The 25,020-nt window shown below is 42.1% G+C and overlaps 1 protein-coding gene and 1 non-coding gene across 4 annotated transcripts in view; both read left to right on the forward strand.

The window, feature by feature from the left end:
- RNEE/G (RNAse E/G-like protein) overlaps nucleotides 1–25,020 on the forward strand; it is a 187,853-nt gene that overhangs the window by 122,816 nt on the left and 40,017 nt on the right. For all 3 annotated transcript variants that reach the window (XM_089998291.1, XM_089998298.1, XM_089998304.1), the window contains one exon: nucleotides 19,331–19,403. In XM_089998291.1, the coding sequence (XP_089854417.1) occupies nucleotides 19,331–19,403 (73 nt within the window). The remainder of the gene's footprint in view (nucleotides 1–19,330; nucleotides 19,404–25,020) is intronic.
- On the forward strand, nucleotides 4,690–4,774 carry LOC149848984 (small nucleolar RNA SNORD36). Its single transcript, XR_016433549.1, has one exon. It is a non-coding gene; the product is annotated as a small nucleolar RNA SNORD36 (small nucleolar RNA).

A 25,020-nucleotide genomic window follows, 5' to 3' on the forward strand; every position in this document is an offset into this window, starting at 1 on the left:
TCCCACTCGAATTTGTTACGAGAGAAGAAAAAGACGACAAAGGAGTAAGTTCAATTGTGTATGTCAAGAATGTTGAGTACCTCAACTGGGAAAGGAAAGATCAATCAGTGGTTGCATACATCACTTCCACCTTGTCCCAAGAGGTCCTTGTTGCCATCCCCGACAACTGTACTGCTCTGCAACTTTGGGAAAAATTGGTTCAAACATATTCACAAGTTTCGCAGGCGAGAATGGTTTTTCTCAAGAGGGAATTCCAGATGTTGAGAAAAGATTCCATGACCATCATGGAATATCTGAACAAGATGAAGACTATCACAGATCAACTTGCAGTTATAGGATGCACGGTGAATGACAGCGATATGGTACAACAGACTCTGAGTGGATTGGGATCCGACTACAACATGATCGTCACTTCCCTATTATGTCTCCCTGCTCTTCCTACCTTTGATGAGTTGCGAGCAAAATTAATTCAGTATGAGATGACTCTGAAAGGGTTCTCTGAGGAATCTCACGTTCACACAAATTCTCAAGAAGTTTTTGCCACAGGGGTGTCTTATGGTAGAGGCGTGCGGACGAGGAGGACAAGGACGAAGTGGACACGGAGGGCGTGGTTTGCTTCCCACTCCAAATACGTTAGCTCATGCGCAGGGGTCAAGATCCATTCCTACCTGCTTTCTTTGTAATAAAAAGGGGCATATCAAGGCGAATTGTTGGCATAATCCAGAGAATAAAGGAAAGGGTCCACAGACAGAAAACAAAAGGAAGTTCTCAAGCAGTGGAGAGATTAAAGATTTGTTGATATCTGCCTTGTCAGAGTTGAAATTGAAGCAGAGCGATGAAGGCACCTGGTTTGTCGACTCAGGGGCAGCGACTCATGTAACAGGTGATGCAGGTAAGATTTTTAACCCCATTCCTTATTTTGGAAAAAGTAAGATTGTCACTGGAGATGGATCCCACCATCCTGTTTCTCATGTTGAAAAAACTGTCATTCCCATGTCACATTCCACTCTTACTCTTTCTGACGTTCTTCATGCTCCTGACATTAAGAAAAATATTGTCTCTGTCTCCAAACTTATTGATGATAATAATGCTTCAGTTGAATTTACTCCCTTCTCTGTGCAGGTCAAGGACCTTCGCACGAGGGAAACATTCGCTGAAGGAAAGAGACGAGGCAATATGTATGTCTTTGAAGAAGTTCCTTGTCATGCTGTCCGCCCTGTCCACCTGAATTCAGAGCCTTCATTAGAGTCGTGTTCATCCTCTTCTGCTAATGTTTTTAGTATTTCTGAATGTAATAAGCCATTCTTATAGCATAGTCGATTAAGACATTGTGGGGGTCATTTCATTGAGAAACTTGTATCTAATAATCTCATTCCAAAAGAAAGTCTAAATAGGGATGAGAACAATCACAAATGTTCCAGTTGTCTTTCCTGCAAGAGTCATGTATTGCCTTTTCATTCCATTAATAAGAGAGCTTCAAAACCTTTTGAGATAATCTGTTCTGATGTATGGGGACCAGCCCCAGTTGCCTCTGGATCTGGGAGCAAATACTATCTAATCTTTGTTGATAGCTATATTCAATACACTTGGATATATTTCATAAAAAATAAGTCGGAAGTCTTCTCTTTGTTTCAAAATTTTCTTTCCCTTGTCAAAAATCAATTTTCTAAGTCCATTCAATTTTTCCAATGTGATGGAGGTGGGGAATTCTCATCCCGTGATTTTATCTCTTTTCTCCAAAGTAATGGAATAGGAAGAAGGGTGTCCTGTCCTCACACCCCTCAACAAAATGGAATTGCTGAACGAAAACACAGGCATATCGTTGAAAGTGCCATGAGTATGCTTCATGACAGTAATCTTCCCATCAACTTATGGACAGAAGCCTTCCATTCTGCCGTGCATGTGATAAACAGACTGCCTATGGTTATTCTGGAAAATAAGTCTCCTTATCACTGTCTTTTTGGAACTTATCCTAGTTATTATGATCTGCGTGTTTTTGGATGTGTTTGCTATGTGCATATCGATCAGTCCCTGAGAAACAAGTTTCAAGACAAAGCCCAAAAGTGCAGATTTGTGGGATATGCAGATGACTACAAAGGGTATAGGTGTTATGATCCCACCAACAAACGTATCAGAACCTCAAGAAATGTTGTCTTTGATGAACAAAATTTTGATCACGAAGCTAACACAACGAGTATGCCAACTGAAATTTACCATCCTTGGCTAAGCTCAGAACTTTTTGCTGGCTCCAATGAAACATGTTCCTCAGATTGCGTGCAACAAGAAGAAGAGGTTTTGAGAACACTGGGACGTCGGGGTCACAGAATGCAGAGGAAGTACCGGGCAGATACAAAGGCATTGTCTATTCCAGACAGAGACCGACAACATCAAGTCATTTAGATCAGGTCTTAGCCGCCAATCCTACTCCTTCTCATACCCTCGCATTCAGAAAATCAAACCGCATACGGCATCCTATTGACAGGTGGGTTAGTTATAACAACTTCTCCTTGGATTTTCAATTGTTTTTAACTACCATCAATAAGGATGAAGAGCCCATCATGTATTATCAGGCAACAACTTCTATGAAATGGGTAGAAGCCATGAATGATAAAATGCAAGCCTTGCATGAATGTGGAACATGGGAAGTTGTTCCCAGACCACCTGACAAAAATGTTGTCGGATGCAAATGGGTCTACAAAATCAAGTACAAGCCAGATGGAACCATTGAACGATATAAAGCAAGGCTTGTAGCAAAAGGATTCACTCAAGAAGCAGGGCAAGACTATGATGAGACTTTTAGTCCGGTTGTAAGAATGGGAACGATTCGAATTATCATTTCCCTGACTATTGAACATGGATGGAAGTTAAGTCAGCTTGATGTAAAAAATGCATTCTTACATGGGGATTTGAAGGAGGAGGTATACATGGAACAACCCCCTGGATATCAAGAACAAAATTGTAAAACCCATGTATGCAGGTTAAAAAGAGCCATCTACGGCCTGAAGCAAGCATCTCGCTCTTGGTTTGATAGCTTCTCATCTGAGATTCAGAAACATGGATTTTCACGTTCCATGCTGGACCACTCATTATTTATCTTTAAAAGTCAGTCTGTGACCACTCTATTATTAATTTATGTCGATGATATTATCATCACAGGAAACTCTGCAGACCACATTCAAGAAATAAAAGACTTATTAGGTCAAAGGTTCAAAATGAAAGACCTTGGAGTTCTACGCTATTTCCTTGGTGTAGAAGTTGACAACCAGGCTCATGGATTGACACTCACTCAACACAAGTACACTGTAGATGTTCTCAGCAAGACAGGCATGAAAGACTGCAAACCTCTAGGAACTCCGAGTGTACTTCATCAAAAACTTAGCGCTCATGATGGAGATCTGTGTGATGACTCCACCAGGTATCGCAGCATAATAGGAATGTTACAATACCTCACATTCACTAGACCTTATATTGTTTATTCAGTCAATCAAGTGTCTCAATTTATGCATGCGCCACGTACTAGACATATGGAAGCGGTCAAGAGGATCCTTAGATATCTGAAAGGGACTATTGGGGATGGATTAATATATTTACCACAGTCCCATGGCCAAAACGAGCACGAAATTACTGTATATTGTGATGCAGACTGGGCAGGAGATCCCGACGAAAGAAGATCTACATCAGGATATTGTGCCTTCATTGGAAGAAATTTAGTCTCTTGGAGCAGTAGAAAACAAAAAGCTATCGCTAGATCAAGCACTGAGGCTGAATATAGATCCATGGCTGCTGCCACTGCCGAAGTCACATGGATCAGGCATCTTCTAACTGAAGTAGGAGAAAAGATCTGCCACACTACCTTGCTCTGTGACAATCAAAGTGCTATCAATATGTCATTCAATCCAGTACATCACAGTCGTGCCAAACACATTGAGATCGACCAACACTTTGTGAGACAGAAAGTTGAAGAAAAAGAGATTGAACCTGAGTTTGTCAGTACTGAAAGACAGGTTGCAGATATATTTACAAAAGGGTTAACCAAGGATCGCTTTTGGATGCTTAAAAGCAAGTTGTTCATGGTCCAAAACCATGATCAACTTGAGGGGGGGTGAAAAAGGTGCAGGATCCGACCCGATCCATGTCACCGTCCATGTATGTAAAGATGTATTTAGTTATCGGGTCTGGATATATATACCAGACCCGACCCATAGTGTAATATAAGCTTAAATACATGTTTAGGTCACGATTTCTTTAACTGAAATCGTGACAGCCGAAGTCGACCTCTCCCTTTTCTCTCCCTCTTTATTTCTCTTCTCTTTCTCAATACAGGAACCGAAGTAAAATTTACAGGTAAAAGCCCACGTCCTCCTGATGTATTTCTGCCCTGTCCTCCGCGTCCTCGAAAACTGAATCCACCTCTCCCTCGTCTATAGCCGATTCCTGTAGCAAGAACATCATGAGTGTGTCCTTGCTTGTGAGGTTCCTCTGGCAAACCTTTTAATGACATCTCATACTGTAACAACTTAGCGCGCAAATCTTCAAACTTTGGTAATTCAGGTAAACACAACAATGAAGTCGTGAGAATATGGTAATCAGCCCCCAATCCACTCAAAATCTACTGAACCATGTCCTTATCGCTAACGGGGCATCCAATGACAGCTAACTGATCAGCAATGCTTTTCATTTTATTCAAAAATTCCATGACGGTCGAAGATTCCTTCTTCATCATCTGAAACTCACGCTTGAGGAATACAACTCGAGCTTTTGAAATCTGAGAATATGTGCGAACCAATCTGTCCCATAGCTGTGTGGCTGTGCAATCATCAGGAATGGCAAGGAGAACCTCCTGCGATAGAGTCGAAGTGATATAGGCCACAAGCAGCTGGTCTCGTTTTTCCCAATTGAGATATTCTGGATTCTTGATAAGAATGGTAGATGTTGCCCCTTTGTCATCTGTATCTTCACGAGATACAAATTCTGGAGGGGCTGGCATGGATCCATCGAGATGACTGAGGAGACCCTGACTCCTTATAAAAGGGATTATTTGTCTTTTCCAAATCAAAAAATTCGAAGTATGCAGTTTTTCAGACACAAGTTGGTTAAGGAAGCTCGCAGAGAGATTGGATTGCGCAATTGGGAAGTCCATGAGAAATAAAGACAATATTCAGCGAGAAGAAATAAAAGGGAAAAACAGAAATAACAAGTTTAGGGAATGACAGGTTCAGATTTGAAGATTTGACGCAAAGGTACAAAGTAGATAAAAAATAGACAGGTCTGAATTTACAGTTTCAGATCTGCGGTAGCCTGAAATCTACGACAGTCTGAAAACAAAAATTTTAAAAACTATAGGAAGGAAAAAAAAATTTAGGTGACGATCTGAAAGGGGTAGAAGAACGAGGGAGAAAGAATGGCTACACGATTTGAAAGGAAGTTCGTGTAGATCATACCAGGCTGCGAAAGTAGAATCTTCGATTTGGAAAATAGGGAGACTCTTCAATCATGCCTTCTGGAAATCATGTCCACGCCCAGATCTAACGTGCTCTGATACCATGTTAGATTTTCATATCTCCAATCTTTTATCTGTAGAAGAGGGAATAAAGAAAGTGATGATAAGAGGCTGCACGAAATAGAGAGAGGGAACCCTTCACCCTGGGCGTCCATTCTCATTGAATATAAAAAGAGCTTACAAGACTTATTAGGGTACAAAGTTACCCTTGAACAACAATAAAAAATTACAACATATCCACCTTATAGGTGATGTATGGAAATTAGACATACAAGTGATTGGATCCGGATCTTAAGGATCCGATCCAGATTCAAGACACTAATACAAAACTAATGTTATCTTTTCACGAAGTTTCCATCAGAGGCGAGGAGATGGCCTCCAATTCGACCAACCATGATGTTCTGATCACATGTTTTATGTCAGGCAGGGGCGTGGAGGTTTTCGAGGAGGACATGGACAGGGACGAAATGGCCAAGGGGGCCATGGACTGCTGCCCACCCCTAATATGCAACATCATTACCTTTCAGGAAACCAGAGTTCCAAGAATGTACCCACTTGTTTTCAATGCAATAAAAGAGGGCATATTAAGGCGAATTGTTGGTTCAATCCACAAAACAATCTACACTTTCAGGACTGAGCTTTAAACAAAGTGAGCAAGGAACTTGGTACATTGATTCTGGAGCTGTCGCGCATGTGATAGGTGAATTTGGTAAGATTTCAAAACCTGTTCCTTATCGTGGGAACTACAGTATTAAAACTGGCGATGGTGCTCTCCATCCTATTTCTCATGCTGGAAATGTTCTCCTCCCATTACCTAATTCTTCCTTGATTTTATCTGATGTTTACCATTCTCCCAATATTGTTAAAAATATTGTTTCCGTTTCTTTACTTGTGGATGATACTAATTCTTTTGTCAAATTTACTCCTTCTGTATGTGTCAAGGAGGACCTTCTCACGAAGAGGACGCTCGTTGAAGGAGAACGATAGGGAATGTAAAACCCAAAGTTAAAAAAAAAAAAAAAATTATTAGCAGACCCGGGCCCGTCATCGGTAGGGTTTTAATAACCCGACTCAGGAAGAGGATTTTAAATCCTCTTCCCGAGCGCCGCACTCCCCCTCTTGTGATTTTGGAAGTAAAAGGGAAACCCATCGGGGTTTCCTCATTCATCGCCCCCCCTGAGGCCTTTAAAAGCACTGCAGGAGGGCAAGGGGAGGCACACAACCCTTCGCCCCCATCGCGCCGACCCCCCTCCTTCCTTGCGCATGCCACCAGCGCCGCCGTCGCTGCGCCCCACGCCGACGCCGGCCACCGACGTCGATCTCCTCCCAGGTACGCCGTCTCCAACCTCTCCTCCTCCCTCTTCTTCTCTCTCTTTCCCCCCCCCTTCTCTGTCACCTCGCCGGGAGGTCGACAGGCGGTGCACGGCCCCTGCCCCCCCCCCCCCCTCTCCTCTGTGTCCTGCGAAGGGGTCAACAGGAGGTTGGTGGCTCCTGTCGCCCCGGTCTCTCTCTCTGGCAGGGGTTAGTCCCCCTGTCGCCTCTCGATCTCCGGTAGGCAGGGGCAATGCCCTTGCCGCTTCCTGTTTCCCGGCAGGCAGGGATCGCCCCCGCTGCCTCTAGGGTTTTGGCATGCAGGGGTAATGCCCCTACCGCCTTCCTATCTCGGCTGGCAGGGGCGATGCCCCTGTCGTCCTTTGTTTTGCTGGGCAGGCAGGGGCTCGCCCCCTGCCGCCTCTTGTTTTCTGGGAGGGCAGGGGATATCCCCCTGATGCCCCTTGGTTCTCGGCACGCAGGGGCTTGTCCCCCTGTCACCCCCGTCTCGTTTTCTCCCTCCCTCTTCGGGCTGTCAAAGAGCCGGCAGGGGTCCAATCACCCCTGCGGCACCCTCTTTTCCCCCTTTTTTGGTGTCGCTGTGACTTTGTCAGGCAGGGGCTGAGACCCCTGCCATTCATCGATTCTTCAGGCAAGGGGCCGAGGCCCCTGCCATCCCTTATTTCGTTAGGCAGGGGCTGAGGCCCCTACCATTCCCTATTTGACAAGCAGGGGCCAAGGCCCCTGCCGTTTATAATTGTGCCAGGCAGGGGCCGAGACCCCTGCCATTTCTTGTTCGCCATGCAAGGGGCCGAAGCCCTTGCCTTTCTCTGTTCCGCCTGGCAGGGGCTGAAACCCCTGCCATTCAGTGTTGGCAAGCAAGGGGCCGAGGCCCTGCCACTTGTCGCCTACGTGAGGTAGGGGCCGAGGCCCCTACCATCCTATGTTTGTGAGGTAGGGGCCAAGGCCCTTGCCCTTCGCTTCATTGTCAGGCAGGGGCCTCGGCCCCTGCCATTTGTTGTTCTGTTAGGAAGGGGCCGAAGTCCCCGGTCGCCTAATCCTACCCTTGCCCCCGTCGCACCATTAAATTAAAAGTATCATAATTGAATACTCACACTTTTGCAGACTTCGCATCGAACCCCGCTCTGGCTCCGCGGCCTGAGTCTCGTGTCATCTACACCCGTAGACGCACGCAGCTGCACGACATCCCGAGGTAGGGGAAAGTCGCACGAGGATTTTGGATGAATAAAATAAAAATCAGACTTCTGAGATAGAATAATTATTTTACATACATGCTTTTCTGAAGAAGTAATTAATTTATGATCGGCTGGTCAGTGTTTTACTTGTTCTGATTCTTTTGAAATTGCATGCTTAATGTAAACTCTATGGGTAGACTCATTCGACCTTCACGGTTCATCAAGGGAGAGGATGGATGGTACAAAAACTCCGATGGACAGGTTGTTAACAACCACCCCACGGGCAAAAGACTTGGCTTCCCCAGTCATCGGAGTTAGGGGAAATGGGATTACCATAAATTATCCTAGGTGGTAACTCCCAGGTACTTCTGCAGAAGTTGGATGCATCCATGGGCCACGAATGTCTTTGGGGATTTACTCTCTTGGTCACTGACCGTCCCCTTAGGAGCGGACTCAGTCAGCCATCCAGGTTAATGAAAACACCTGACATAATAAACCCCCAGATCGGTCTCGGCTGTTTCTACGTTTCGCGTCTGTGCGTACCCACAGGCTAGTTAATATCAGAACTTAAAGATTTTCGTTTTGAATAGTTGAGACTTACACTGCTTGAAATGCTTCAAACAATAGCTCTTTGCACATTACACTTGTTAGAATAGATTACAATTGTATTGATTGTTTTAATATAATAATTGCTTATCTCATGAATGTCCTGCTTTATTTTCATTCTACTTATCTATTCGTGCACCTACTGGTTTGTTATGAAACTGACCCATTTCATGGGCAGGTGAGGAGTAGGACTTCACAGGCAGCTGATGGCGTGGTGTAATATGGCTCAAGATTTATCTTCTTTCTGCTGGCAGCTTGGCTCTGAGTTTTAGAGTTTTTCTTTAGATTATGGAACTTTGGAAAAATGCTCATTATGTAATAAACTGCAGATTTTTAATCTATTGCCTTATTTCCTCAATTCCTTTAAGTTGTTGTTCATGTGAGTGATGGTTTTTCAGCTAACGTACCCAGGATTATTGACTTGTGCTCCTTTCTAAATGTCTTCCGCTGTTGTTTTTAAAAGTAAAAGCTTTAAATCTTTGAAAGGTTTTTTGATAATGTTTTCGAAATCACAAGTCGAAATTTTGGGGCGTTACAGGGAAATATGTACGTCCTCAAGGAAGCCTCTTCTGTTCGTGATGATTCCTCCAACACTTCAAACACTCAGCCAACTTTGCGACTGTCGTCTAAAAATGTTTTTAGTCTTTCTCACTGTAATAAGCTAGAAATCTGGCATCGTCGTTTAGCTCATTGTAATTATTCCTTTGTTCAGAAACTTGTGTCAAAAGGACTTATCCCGATGTCCAGTTTGAGTCTTGAGTCTGATGTGTCACTTTGTTCTAGTTGCCAATTATGCAAGAGCCATGTTATTGTTAAAATATGATTATACATATATATATTTATATACATAGATCACGATACATACATATATATATATATTACATACATATATGTCTATGTGTCTATCTACATGTATAAATATATATATTTATATTTTTTCTTAAGGGTAAAATAGTCTTTTTACCATTTCACGCCATGTATATTTTTCCCTTTCTTTTTTTCCTTTTCCTTTTTTCTTTTCTTTTTCTTTTTCCTTTTTCCTTTTTCCTTTTACCTTGGAAAAGCCCCCATTAAGGGACGTTGGAGCCTCCAATGATCACATTTGTGACCGTTGGAAGGGCTCCAACGTCCCTTAGGGGCCCTTCCAAGGGTCCCCTTCTTGTGCCTATAAATAAAGCGGTTCTCCCCCATTGTAAGCAAGCTTCTTTGAAGCCCTCTTGAGTGAAATATATTTTTTCACTTTATTTTGTGTTTTTACCATTTTTGTGGTGTGTTGTATTTTTGCCCATTAGTGGCTACTTGTGTATGTGTGTGTTTTGCTCTTGAAGATTTCGCTTCAATCATTTGGCACTTCATTTCATGGTATCAGAGCAGGGCTAAGAAAGCTTCATCGGAATCTCACTTGACAAGTAATATCTATCCTCTCTCTTGTCTTTAAACTTCTTTTATAAATGGCCAACAAGGATGCAAAAATCGATCTCTCATTCAAATTGAATGGGACCAATTACCGAATGTGGGCGGCTGCTATAGAGAATAATCTCAAAGGTAAAAAACTTTAGGGGTATGTGTGTGGGACCATTCTGGAATCTCAATTGAAATTAACTAAGTTTGAAGGCGATGAGGAAAAAGCTTTGAATGAAGAAGAAAAAGAGAAGGCCATTCTTGACTTCTCTTCAAAAATGGAGGATTGGGAAAGTGAACATGCTAAAATTCTAGCATGGTTCATGAATAATGTGGATTTAAAGATTTGCGCAAATCTTGCAAAGTTTAATAAGGCCAATGAAGCTTGGTTCTTTATGAAAGGAATGTACACGCAAAGAGACCTTGCTAGGCATTCCTTTTTACAAGAAAAAGGTAAGAGAAACCAAGCAAGGTGACATGAGTATTAGGGACTATTATAGTTGTCTATCTTCTTTGTGGGATGAACTTGTTCTACTTGAAGCTCAATGGGAAGGAAGTGTTATTGCCATAGAGAAAGAAAGATTCTTTCAATTTATTCATAGGCTTGGTCCCGAATTTGAGTAACTTAGAGGTTCCCTACTTCATAGGGCTTCTACTCCTCTAAGTGATATTTTGGCTGACTTATGTCAAGAAGAAACCCGTTTGGCCTTGAAAAGAGATGTTGATGAAGTTCACGCCGTATCTAGACCCGTCAATAATGTTAGATCGTATAAACCACCCCATTTTTGGAAGAATAATGGTGGTGGAGGAAGAAAGATTATTTGTCATAATTGTAATGAACCAGGTCATATTCGCCCAGATTGCCCTAAATTCAAAAGGAAGGTTGCTTCCGTTGGTGAAATTCCTCTAAATACAAATGAAGATTCAAAGAAGGATGGAGACATAAAAGAGTCCATTGCGCATCTTACCAAAACTCTTCAACAATTCATAAAGATGAACTCCTCTACATCATCTTCTTTGCCTTCCACTTTCGGTGCCGCCATTTCCTCTTTTCCGGATATGACTTCTTGGATCCTTGACTCGGGTGCCTCCTTTCATATGACCCCAAATGCATCGCTTTTATCAAAACCAATTTTAAACAAATTTAAATCATATGTTTCTACCGCCGATGGAACATCCTTGGATGTTGAAGGCATTGGAAACCTTGAGAAAACTAATGACCAAAACAAAGAATTTTTTGTTCTCAAAATCCGAATTATTCTAAAACTTAATTTAAATCTTTTTTTCGTTTCTCAAATTACCGATTGCCCACTCTTCTTTTGTTTCAATACATGGCGCCATAGCACTGTTGTTTTATGCATGCTAGGTGGTTCATCATCTTGGTCATCTTCAGAATAGTAGTCATCTAGGTCATATTCTTCTTCATCTTCCTCATCAAAACAATTTTCATTTTTGTCTTCAAACTGATATGGACAATCAGAAGACCTCTTGCCCTTTCTTGCATTGTCCTTCCCAACACCACTAGATGATTCATGCTCCAAATTGTACAAAGAATCATCATCGTCATCATAATTATCGTGATCATAGCTTGTGATGGTCATTAATGAAGCAAAGAACATACAAATATACCTGCATCATAAAAGTATAGGAATCATTTTAGAACACTTAAAAAAAACTATTATTAACAACAAAGGATGTAGAGTGAAGAACACAAATCATTAATGAAACTGGAATGCCAAAATAAAAGGGAAAAAAAAGAGACCCAAAGTGAACCATGAACGTCCCTTGCAATCGAATTCCCGTAAATTACCGTGGGGTTTACTAAACAACTTCAGTGTCAACGCACATAAACTAATCATGCTCATTTCTTAAAATAATCTAGACAATAAGTATCACACACATCTTCACAGTCACAATCTAAATTTCAGGACTGAAACCAATCAGATTTCCTTTTTCTAATAGCATTAACACCCGTAATGAATACAGAGGAAAGCATCAAGCCTTAAAATTCAAGTTTAATTAAACTAAATCTCAAACAAACATGACAGTTGAAACACCACAGATTTAATTTAAACTAGGAAATCACAATCACAAATAGGTAGAAGCCTGATAAATCCAATCTAAAAAGAACTACAGACTATAGTTCTATTTATTCTTATCAGAAATTTTGGTTTAATGCCCATTAAATCAAATTTAACGAATCAGTACATGAATCAGCCAAGAGTCCAAGACTCAATGCATATAACAAAATCTGTGTCTAAAACCCATAAGGTTATATATGTTGCACACAAAATCTCGGAGAGCCTTGCAACGTGCAATAGTTATGGGACTTGGTGCGGTGCATGGGGTTGAAGAGACGTATGCATGCCACTGATAGTGCCCTGTGCCTGAGCTTGGCACTGGGCTGTGCAAAGGGGTGTGGCATGTGCACAGATTGGTGCAACGCAGGTGCTGAAAAGGTGTGTGCATGTCACTGATTGCGTCATGTGCCTGAGCTTGACACTAGACCGTGGAAGGAGTGTGTGACATGTGCACTGGCAGGATGCAATGCACATTCATAAGAGGTGCGTGCATGCCACATATTGTGTCCTGTGCTGGAGTGTGGCACAGGGCTGTGCAAGGAGTGTGACATGTGCACAGGTGTGGTGCAGTGCAGATGCGGCAACAAATGCACGGATGTGTGTGAAGTGCGGTGGAAGTGCCCCAAGAGAGATGGATTGGTTGGTTGTGGCATGCATGAGGCAGTCAGGCCAACCCCATGGCAAACAGGCCTTGCCCATGCGTGCAGAGTTTGGTGCCCATGCATAACAGTGGTGTCGCGTGTTGCACAGACCATTGTCATGCGTGAGGCATGTGGCGTGCGAAGCACAACATGCAGTGGGCACGTGGTTGTGGTGAGCTTGGTAAGGGCTTGGCATGTGCAGCAATCTGCGCAGTGTGGGCACGATTACATGCATAATCTTTAAGGCGATAATCCAACGAGCATTTGAAGTTGTTTGGGGCCAAGATCGAAGATTCACCGTGTAAATGGACTATGGGGAACGCGTGGGCGAAGACATATTTGAAGAATTCTGAAGTTGAGAAATTTATGGTTCCCCAAGTATTATTCAGGTTCCTCTTGCTGGCAGGGGCCTGACTCCTAAAACACCTATATAGGGGACCTCCTGTTTGAGCTGTCTGGCACATGTTGTAGCAGCTTGGCATAGGCACCCCCTATATCGCACGGGCAGCACTGGGAGTGCATGGGGATGTCCGTGTGTAGTGCAAATCCCCCCATGGGACGTAGGCAAAGGCCTTGGGTGCGCGGGTAGGCGACTCTTGGTGCGACGGTGCGGTCCCAACCGTGCATGGTAGCACGGGGTTGTGCAAGTGAGTGCACAACGCCAACGAATGAGTTTGGGTGGTGCTTTTCGCTATGGCATGAAATCATCAACTGGTCTTCGGACTGGGGGTCGAAAGTCCTTGTCCCTTCGGTGGTGAGGTTATGGTTGGGGCGTGCCCATGGGACCGCTATCTGCTTCATGGCACGCGAGGCTAAGGCATCCGTGCGTTGTTGGCTCGGATTGTTGGAATTGAGGAAAGGTGGCTTGCAATGATGGTTGGAGGCATGGCATGCATCGGTAAAGGCTTTGGGATGTGTTATGCTCCTCATGACCCGTGTTGGATGTTGGTTAAGTCGGTAGTGCTGCGAAGGCATGTTTCAGCTCTTGTCAACGTGCGCTTGCTTGTGGAAGTAGTAAGGCACGTTTGGCTCGACGGTTGAAGGTGCTAGCCGGTATGGGACGGCTATGCACGTAAGTGGCGATCAGATGCACGATGGACCATGTTCGGAAGGATTTCTTGAAAAGAAGGGTTTGCTAAATTGACGTTCCGCTGTGTAAGAAGTTTACGTGTGAGAAACACGTGATGTGAGGCTGACTAGGCCGTGGGGCCTAGTGCCGCACGGGCGTTCCTTCATGCCTCGAAACTTTGCGAGGTACAGTGGCATACAAAAGGTGTGTTTAAAAGAAATGAATCCTTTGGGTCAAGGCGACACTGAAAGGGCAATGTTTGCTTATTACGAGCTCACCAACCACCAAGAAATTGCCCTATGAATGAGGGCTTATGCGCGACGGAAGGTCGCATTGGAATGCGGTGGACCGTTGTTGGAGTTGCTAGAGGCACGCTAAGGTATGGGACTCAGTGTGTTCGAAAGTTGCGACAATTGCGGGTTGAAGCTAGAGTGTAGGCATACCTTTGGGTTCGAGGGTGTCTTGTTTGGTGAGGGCAGTGCGAGGAGAAGCTCGACTGTCGCTCTGTGTTGAGGGCAGCGCGGGAAGGATTGCCTTGGCTGTCGCTCTGTGTTGAGGGCAACGCGAGAGGGAGTGCCTCAGTTGTCGCTCGTGTGTGCCGACATACTCTCCACGAACCATAGTCAGGATGACAGGTGGTGTGCAGACCGAGTATGGCCGAAGTGATGCAACGTGACGTGACCGAGCCAATGAGTGGGCAATGAGGGCTTACAGGAGAATCAAGTGAGTTGGTTGAGGGCAACGCGAGAGGGAGTGCCTCGGTTGTCACTCATGTGTGCCAACATACTTTCCACGGACCACAGTCAGGATGACAAGTGGTGTGTAGACCGAGTATGGCCGAAGTGGCGCAACCTGAAGTGACCGAGCCAACGAGTTGGCAATGGGGGCTTATGGAGGAGCCAAGTGAGTGGAACCTCCAGAATGGGCTTCATCTTGTTTTGGCGGTCTCTGTATGAGCCGCATGGTCGAGTGGTGAAGTTGGGGCGAAGGGGGGCGCCCAAGTGTGAAATTGGTGGTGTGCAATGAGGGCACACGTGTGAAGCAAGCTGAAACGGCAAGATGTCGTGCGGGCATGGGAGACCCGCTTGAAAATGAGGACTACGCTGGGGTCCTGTGATTCTGAAAAGGAAAGGGAACGGAATGGGATGGAGCACATCATTTGGGTGAGTTGCATTGTCGAATGGAACTGCTTAGATGTTAAGTGAAGAGATCGTCGAGGACGACGATGGCTTGAGTGGGGGAGAATGTTGCACACAAAATCTCGGAGAGCCTTGCAACGTGTCATAGGTATGGGACTTGGTGCGGTGCATGGGGTTGAAGAGACGTATGCATGCCACTGATAGTGCCCTGTGCCTGAGCTTGGCACTGGGCTGTGCAAAGGGGTGTGGCATGTGCACGGGTTGGTGCAATACAGGTGCTGAAAAGGTGTGTGCATGTCACTGATTGCGTCATGTGCCTGAGCTTGGCACTGGACCGTGGAAGGAGTGTGTGACATGTGCACTGGCAGGATGCAGTGCACATTCATAAGAGGTGCGTGCATGCCACAGATTGTGTCCTATGCTGGAGTGTGGCACAGGGCTGTGCAAGGAGTGTGGCATGTGCACAGGTGTGGTGCAGTGCAGATGCGGCAACAGATGCACGGATGTGTGTGAAGTGCGGTGGAAGTGCCCCAAGAGTGATGGATTGGTTTGTTGTGGCGTGCATGAGGCAGTCAGGCCAACCCCATGGCAAACAGGCCTTGCCCATGTGTGCAGAGATTGGTGCACATGCATAACAGTGGTGTCGCGTGTTGCACAGACCATTGTCGTGCGTGATGCATGTGGCGTGCGAAGCACAACATGCGGTGGGCACGTGGTTGCGGTGAGCTTGGTAAGGGCTTGGCATGTGCAGCAATGTGCGCAGTGTGGGCACAATTGCATGCATAATCTTTGAGGCGATAATCCAACGAGCATTTGAAGTTGTTTGGGGCCAAGATCGAAGATTCACCGTGTAAATGGACTATGGGGAACGCGTGGGCGAAGGCAGATTTGAAGAATTCTGAAGTTGAGCAATTTATGATTACCCAAGTGTTATTCGAGTTCCTCTTGCTGACAGGGGCCTGGCTCCTAAAACACCTATATAGGGGACCTCCTTTTTGAGCTGTGTGGCATATGTTGCAGCAGCTTGGCATAGGCACCCCCTATATCGCACGGGCAACACTGGGAGTGCATGAGGGTGTCCGTGTGTAGTGCAAATCCCCCCATGGGACGCAGGCAAAGGCCTTGGGTGCGCGGGTAGGCGACTCTTGGTGCGGCGGTGCGGTCCCAACCGTGCATGGTGGCATGGGGTTGTGCAAGTGAGTGCACAGCACTAGCGAATGAGTTTGGGTGGTGTTTTTCGCTATGGCATGAAATCATCAACTGGTCTTCGGACTGGGGTCGAAAGACCTTGTCCCTTCGGTGGTGAGGTTATGGTTGGGGCGTGCCCATGGGGCCGCTATCTGCTCCATGGCACGCGAGGCTAAGGCATCCATGCGTTGTTGGCTCGGATGGCTGGAATTGAGGAAAGGTGGCTTGCAATGATGGTTGGAGGCATGGCATGCATCGGTAAAGGCTTTGGGATGTGTTATGCTCCTCATGACCCGTGTTGGATGTTGGTTAAGTCGGTAGTGCTGCGAAGGCATGTTTCAGCTCTTGTCAACATGTGCTTGCTTGTGGGAGTAGTAAGGCACGTTTGGCTCGACGGTTGAAGGTGCTAGCCGGTATGGGACGACTATGCACGTAAGTGGCGATCAGATGCACGATGGACCATGTTCGGAAGGATTTCTTGAAAAGAAGGGTTTGCTAAGTTGACGTTTCGTTGGGTAAGAAGTTTGTGTGGGAAACACGTATTGTGAGGCTGACGAGGCCGTGAGGCCTAGTGCCGCACGAGCGTTCCTTGGTTTGAAAGGCGAAAAATTTGGCCTTGGAAAATTAGCCCATGACAATATATATGATTCTTGAAAACCTGTCCGTAATAAACATCAAACTTATACACACAAGCATCGATCAATCGATTTAACTACAATAAGTGTGAACCCATTTTAGAAGGATGCATATTAAAAATCTATAACGCCAATCAATTTATTTCAAACAGAAACAATCTTGATCATACGTGGACCTAGTAAAAGAAACAAGCAGATCAACATTTAAACCAACACATCTAATTTAAACAAAATTAAAATCTCAGCAAAAGTCCTTTAAAGAAATTAGATCTTTTTATGTTCGTCTAAAACCCAAATCAGAAAACTGATACCCGAATCAGCAAAGACAGTCAGTGTTCCTCCCGTATCACAGGGGGTGTACCCGGAGTGATATAGCTATTCCTATACAAGGCGGCGATAGCCCCTATTCGAGTCTAAAGCCACTCACCCTATGGTAACTGCGCTCACTGATCCACTTTTTGATAGATTGCAAAAATCTGAATGGGAGACATTCATACAGACTTAAGAAAAAAGAGGAAGAGGACATCAGAACTGGTTTAAAGAAATAAAAAATTACCGTGTGTTCACTCACATTCGGAACAACCAAGAAAAGTTGGTCGTCGGACGTCAATGGATTTCAGAAACGCTGAGTCTCAGACTCGTCCGAACATTAGTGGATGAGAGAGGAGAGCGAATCGAAAGAGAGAGGTCACTGGACGTCAGTGGATGAGAGAGAACATACCTGAACAGTGACATTGCCAACGTCGCTCGAGGAGGTCTTCGGACATCAACAAAGAAGGAGGTCGCCGGTCGTCGGTGGCCGAAAATAAGAGAGAGAGAGAGAGAGAGAGAGAGAGAGAGAGAGAACCCAAAGCCTTCGTTTTTTATGTTTTCACGATTTTTTTTTTAAATGTCCATTTTGCCCTTATTCAGAAAAATATTTTCTTTTAGTTTCTTGTTTTTCACGTTAATTTCGTTTTTAAAAAGGGCAAAATAGACATTTCATAAATGCGTACCCCTTTAAAAGGGGATGCGTCTCCCTTTAAAGGGGACGCGTCTCCCTTTAAAGGGGTGCACGTTTTCCTTTAAAGGGGGATGCGTTTCCCTTTAAAGGGGAACGCGTTTTTTCTTTTTTACGTGCGGTTCCTCATGTGTTTCGGAAGCACCGTGTTTCGCGCTTTCGAAGCGCATCTCGGGGAAGCACGCTTCCCCTGATACATGTGCATTTTCGGTAACTCTGGTCCACATGCAAAGTGTGACAGATCTGTCCATATGGATAATGGCAAATCTGATTTTCTTTTTGAGTTCTTAAAATACATAACTGAAAATATGCAAAAAAATTTAACATACGGGACAAATTCAGCTATAAGCATAAAATAAATAAAATTTGAGTACATGCCAAAAAGGAAATTAATGGCTGCTTTAACATTATATATGTATATATATATATATCTATATATATATATATATTTGTATTCTAAATCAGATTTTCCCTTTTTTTTTCTCCTAAAATCTCACATAAACTAGATTTAGACCGTTTTCCCTCGTTCGAATCAAGAGAAGAACCTTCGATCGGAGATGAAAAAAGTAGGGAAACACACGATATTACAAAGGGTTCAGGGAAACAACGGGGGGGGGTCTTGTTTCGTAAAAAGAAACCCCCTCTTGTGGGGGTTTAAATAGACCACGGGGGAAAAGGGGGGGGATGTCTACTCGGATCTGGTCGGATCTAACCTGGATCCAAACATTTTTTTTTAAACACGAGTCTTACATCAAGAGTTAAGAGCGAACCTTGCTCTGATATCATGTAAAGAAACGAAAGCCACCAACAAGATCCACCACAATGCTAAAGTGAACACACCAAGAGCCACAAATGGGCTCACTCACAAAACCTACACAAAGGGCAAAACAAGAAGCTAAAAATAAATAATATTTTATTGATAACCTTTATGCAAGAAGCATACAAGAGTGAGGGGAGTCATCCCCTATTTATACACAGCCAACAATTTCCATAGAGACGTTGGGAGAGGCCCAACGGCCGTCTCTATGGTTTGAATGTTGACTAGTTAGCTTTTAACTAAAAAGACTGACCTAACTAAAAACTAACCTAGTTATGTATATATATATATGTACAATTTTAACAATATGAACAATTCAATTTTGTCATTCTAGGAAATATCTTTTGATATCTAATTGTTCAAGGATGTTATAAGGTAAATGAACCATGATGAGTCCATCTTGGTCAAATCTATTTGAAATTACATGCAAGCACTTACCCATATATATGTTGTAAATATGCTGCTTTTGGGTAAATAATAATATTGCCCTTTGTTGTTAAACTGTGTAATTACATTGTGGAGCATCTTTTTACCTCTCGATTAATAGCATATTCTGTTTGTTGGAAAAACTGTCATGTTCCTTGTCCTTTGGCCTATTGATAATCAACTTATATATGTTTATCAAGATGCCTTATGCTTTACAACGCTTATGATAAAATTTTCATAACCTGCGTTTTCCTAAACCTTGTTGTAATGGGTAACAAGGGAAATGGCAAAAGCAAGCTAAGAAGGTCTCTGCATTACAGATTGCAAGGGAGTTGCGCCTCAGGGATATTGGTGGCATTATTGTGGTCGATTTTATTGACATGCTTGATGATTGTAAGTTTTGCAATCACTAGATGAAAAAATGGCCTGATGTCATGATTCCTTTATGATCAAGTAATTGAAATATCAAGAGAATGTTTCAACTTTGTAGCAGCATTGGTTTTAACTTTTATCCTTCTTTTTCATTTCATTTTTTTAATGAACTTGCATTGTGACCTTTACTCTAGTCAGGATAAGCTTTGCTGAGGTATAACATAACTCAAATGCATTCATGGGACTTTACTGAATAAGAACTTGACAGCATAGTAAGATATTTGTTATAGTTATCCTGGACTTCTTTCGTTCTTTTTCCTTCTGCATTATGTGATTTGGCTTATCAACCTCATAAAATAAATATGGAATAACAGTCAGAATTTGCATCATGCTGATTGTCATATGATTTCATGGATCTAAACATTTTCATGCAATTCGGTGGCTTCGAAATTTCATTGTATTAATTGTAATTAAACAGTTTACATTAAATAACATTATTATGAGTCTCGTCTTAGGGATAGAGATGAAATATTTGCCCAGTATTTGGAAGTATGTTTTTGGTGTGGCATGTTCATGTTCATTTGCATTTCTGTGGAGAAAAGCTCTCATTTCATATTCAAGCACTTAAATGATCAGGTCAAGGCAATCAGATATGTGGAAAAATGTTTTATTTATTTTTGTTATAATCTAAATGATTTACAAGCATTCTCTATATCCATAATAATTTGGACTTTGTTATTTGTCTGCAGTCTCAGGATCTTTAAATGGGCATATAAATATGTTATTTTCATGATTTTATGAATATTAACTTGGAGAATCTTTCTTATCTTCGAGTGTAGTTTAAATTTTAGAGTTATTTTTCTGTTTGATGTCTCAAACAATTGCAAAAGGGGCCGTGGCCATCTGTACAAATACAAAGAGGCAGCCAAAAATAGACATATCCTTGGCTCAGATAACTAACTGAAGCCTACCTGTTTATAATCTTTCATGACAATGCATTTAAGTCTTTTGTAATTAAACAAATGTATTCAGTATGTCAAAAGTACAGGGAAGTTAGCATTGACACTATGAAGCTGTGTAGGGTGAAGTTCATTAAAGCCTAATGATGAATATGGTGAGAATATGTAGAGAGAAGATGAAAGTTATGTTGTACAATTGTCATGCCCCAAAACAGACCCACCATCTTGTTTTAAGGTGCGACTGTCTGACTGTTAATTTTTGTCATCGGGCTTAACTAAACACAATAAAGATTTGCAAAAGAAATAAAAAACCCAACAAAGCTTTGCAACAGAAACCAAAAAATAAATGTATAGAGCATTTGTACAATTCTATCTATTAACTCAACTTTCATTACAATCTCTAATACAAGCCCAAATACAGTTCTGAGACAATTACAAGATCTTTTAGTACATAAAACCATGGTTTTAAAACTCTTTGACTCGTCCTTGAGTGACCCGTGACTGGGCCGGGTCAACTCAGTGACTTGGCCGGGTCATGTTAACTTTATATTTTATATAGAATATATAAATATATGTATATACTATGTATATTTTATAGTATTTTATCAATATATTATATATAATATATATTATATGATATTTTTATAATATAATTAATGTATACTTTTATTAATATATGTATAACCATACTTTAATATATAATATACATATATTTATATTATATTTCATATAGTATATGTAATTATATATAAAATATATTTTAAATGTATATATATGCATGACCCATGACCCGGCTGACTCGTCCACGGGTCAACTCGGTGATTTGGCTGAGTTTTGTACAAAACAAGTTTGTACTCGTTTTTGACCCAGTGACTGGGCGATCCGAGCCAAGTCAACCGAGTCAGTGGGCTGACCCGACGACTTTTTAAACTATGCATAAAACTAACAGATTAATGACTTAATTGTAGACTAAGACGCTTGGCTCCATGGTTAATGTTGAGACTAATTTCCTATTGAGTTTTTAAGCTTAAGCTTTCTTAAAAAAGTAAGTTATTTGATATTTCATAATTAAGGAGGGACTTATGTGTAATTTCTTTTATTGGCTTCTCTCTATTTAACTTAGAGAAGATTAGCCCTAAGTAGAATTAACGAGTTCTCTCTCTCTCAGCCGACCTCTCTCTCTCTCTCTCTCTCTCTCTCTTTTCTTCTGCCTCGGTTCTGGTGCACCTCATTCAAGTCTCCACATGGTATCAAAGCAGTGGATCTCGGGAGCCTGAAAACGTGATCGACCTACACAAAATAGTAAACATGTGCAGTTAGTTTTATTTATCTAATTGCATAGATCTGATCACAGATCTGATGTCTGACTAAGGTCATGACACAGATCTGTAATTAGATCTACAGATCGATTGCAGCCAAGTTGGGTGTTACGGCAGAGCAGGCGTGATTTTTTGTTTCGTGGAAGGAGTTTTTTTTTGCAGGCGTGATTTCTGTGCTGTGGAAGCAACATGTTAAAAAGTTTTTTTTTAATTTCTGTGTCGTGGAAGCAGAAATCGTGATTTCTGTTTCGTGGAGTAGTTTTTTTTTTGCTGTCGTGGGATTTATGTGTCGAGTGCAGCTGCTAAAATCAGACCATGAACAAGCTGTCGTGTTTGACGTTGTTCTGGCTTTCTCATATCTATGTTTCTGAGCTGTTTTTCCCATTGTGTCTGATGTGGGTTGAATAGTCAGGTGTGGTTGTGGAATTGGCTGACGCGTGATCATGAAACACATTTTCTGTGTCAGCTATAGCCTGTCGTGAATTTATTTCTGGTGTGGCAGCCTTGTGTAGTCGTGAACTTGGCTGGCGTGTGATTATAAAACACGCTGTTCAAGAGAGTGAATCTGGATTTTTTTTTAGCAGCTGCATTAGCATCAAATATCTCCCATATCGTGTTAGTACTATTCAGTATGGGTGAAACTTCAAAATTTGATTCCAAAAATGAGTATATTGGAGAGTATAAGGCTTTTGCAAATCCCTTCTCGTATGGATCTTCTGTGAGATTGAATAAAACTAACTATGCCAGGTGGTCTAGAACTTTTATGATGTCGGTATCTGGACATCGTAGAAAACATATTTTGTTGGAAAATGAACCGAATGAAAATGTAGGAAAATACATTACTTGGGACGAAGATAATGACATCGTTATGTCATGGATCATGAATAGTGTCGAACCTCATATTGCAGATGGTCTAATTTACTATAATATAACAAAACAGATGTGGGACATGTTAAAATGTATCTAATATATATATATATGTTAAAATGTATCTAATATATATATACTGTATATTACATCAATACCTGATAGGGGTATTTTTGTAATTTCACATAGTTGTTTTAGAAAACAACTATTTTCTTTTCTTGATAAAATGTAATTTTATTTTTTGCCTTTTTAAATTCTTTTTTTATTTCTTTTGAGGACCTAAAGGGGCTCCAACCTTAGAGTCGTTGGAGCCCCCAACGGTCACAAATGTGACCGTTGGGGGCTCCCAACGACTCTATGGGAGCCCCCTTTTGGCTCTCCTTTTGAGGCCTTTTGGCCATCCCTTTGCTCCTCTCCCTTTTGTATAAATAGGGGTGAACCCCTTGTATATTTCTCATTTTAGAGAGCTTTCACTCTTCTCAATAAGAGGCTTTTTATATTGTTGCCTTTTTAAAGGCTTGTGCTTGTATTGTCCCTTTGTGGACTTGTGATATTGTCTCTTTTATTCATTGTTGTAAGTGCTTGTATGCACTCTTTATATTTCCGCAATATCTCATTACATGGTATCAGAGCCACTCGATTCTTGAAGGAAAGGTGTGGTTCGTGTATCTCATATTTAGTGGATATCTTTTCACTTCTTGGCAACATCATGCATGCAAAGATTGACCTATCTTTCAAGCTCAATGGAAAGAATTATATGATGTGGGCATCGACAATGGAAAATAATCTCAAAGGAAAGAAGCTTTGGGGTTTTGTCACGGGTACCGTTCCGGAACCTAAGCTTATGCTCACGAAGGAAGAAGGTCAAGAAAAGGCTCTTGAAGGAGATGCTCGCCTCAAGGCCATTGAAAGTCATCAAAAAGAAGTGGAAGATTGGGAAAGCAATCACGCAAAAATCCTTGCGTGGTTTATGAACAATGTTGAGCTTAAGGTATGTGCTAATATAGCTAAATTTCGTAGAGCCAATGAAGCTTGGTCCTTTATGAAGGGTATGTATACCCAAAAGGATCTTGCAAGAGCATACTTCTTGCAAGAAAAGATTAGAACCACCAAGCAAGGTGATTCTAGCATTCAAGACTATTATAGTGCCCTAAACCCACTATGGGATGAATTGGCTCTCTTGGAGCCAAAATGGGTTTCTATGGAAGATATTGATTTAAGGCAAAAACAAATGGAACAAGAGCAATTGTTTCAATTTCTTTTTGGGCTACGTCCCGAATTTGAGCAAGTGAGATCTTCACTTCTCCATAGATCTATTTTTCCTCCTATTGAGGATGCTATTGCCGAAATCACTCAAGAGGAGACAAGGCTTGGCATGAGTAAGCATGTTGATGAAGTCCTTGCCGTATCAAAACCGGGTAACAATGTTAGAACCTATAAGCCTCCTCATTTTGGGAAACAAGGAAACTACAATGGAGGAAGAAAAATGATTGTGTCATTATTGCAATGAGCCGGGTCACATTAAACCCGCATGTCCAAAGCTTATTGGAACCTTCAAGCCTAAAGTGGCCTCTCTTGAAGAAACCACCACCAAAGAAGATGAAGGCAAGAACAATGACATCAAAGAAACTCTTGGACAAATATCTATGGCTCTCCAGCAAATAGTAAAAGTTTCTTCCTCCACATCGGGTGCGGTTATTGCTTCAACATCATCACCCGGTACGTATTCTTGGATCCTTGACTCCGGAACTTCTTTTCATATGACCCCTCATGAAAATGCACTTATTGATGTTTGCACCATTCAAAAGACTCTTGTGTCTCTACGGCCGATGGAACTTTTTTAAAAATTTCAAGTATTGGCTCTTTTAAAGATTCTCAAAATTTTTGTGTTCCAAAAGTAAGAGTTGTTCCCAAACTAAATTTAAACCTATTTTCGGTTTCTCAAATTGCCGACCATGGATGTGAAATATCTTTCTCATCTAATGGTTGCTTTGTGCAGGATCTCCGGTCCGGGAAGCGGATTGGGCAAGGTCATAGAAAGGGAGACCTCTATTATATGGACCAATCTTGATCTCCCTACAAACTATTTTTGTTCTTATGTCCAAGAAAAAAACATTGAAACTTGGCATAAAAGACTTGGTCATCCAAGTTATTCCAAAATGTATCTCTTTCCTTTTGGAAACAAATTTTGTAAGGAAAAAGAAATTAATTGCAAAGATTGCATTTTTGAAAAAATGAAGTCTATTCCATTTCCAACTAGAACTTTTCTTTCATCAAGGCCTTTTGAATTGGTGCATTCGGATGTTTGGGGGCCTTCTCCGGTTATGTCTAAAGGGGCTATTCATATTATGTTACGTTTATTGATGATTTTACTCGGTATGTTTGGATTTATTTCCTTAGTCATAAGTCATAAGAATTTACTTTTTTTAAAGATTTTCATAAAAAGGTTCAAAATCAATTTCAAAATAACATATCTATTTTAAGATTCGATTT

This window comes from Nuphar pumila, chromosome 1 (genome assembly GCF_984573655.1).
Source record: "Nuphar pumila chromosome 1, dmNupPumi1.hap1.1, whole genome shotgun sequence".
Lineage (NCBI taxonomy): Eukaryota > Viridiplantae > Streptophyta > Magnoliopsida > Nymphaeales > Nymphaeaceae > Nuphar > Nuphar pumila.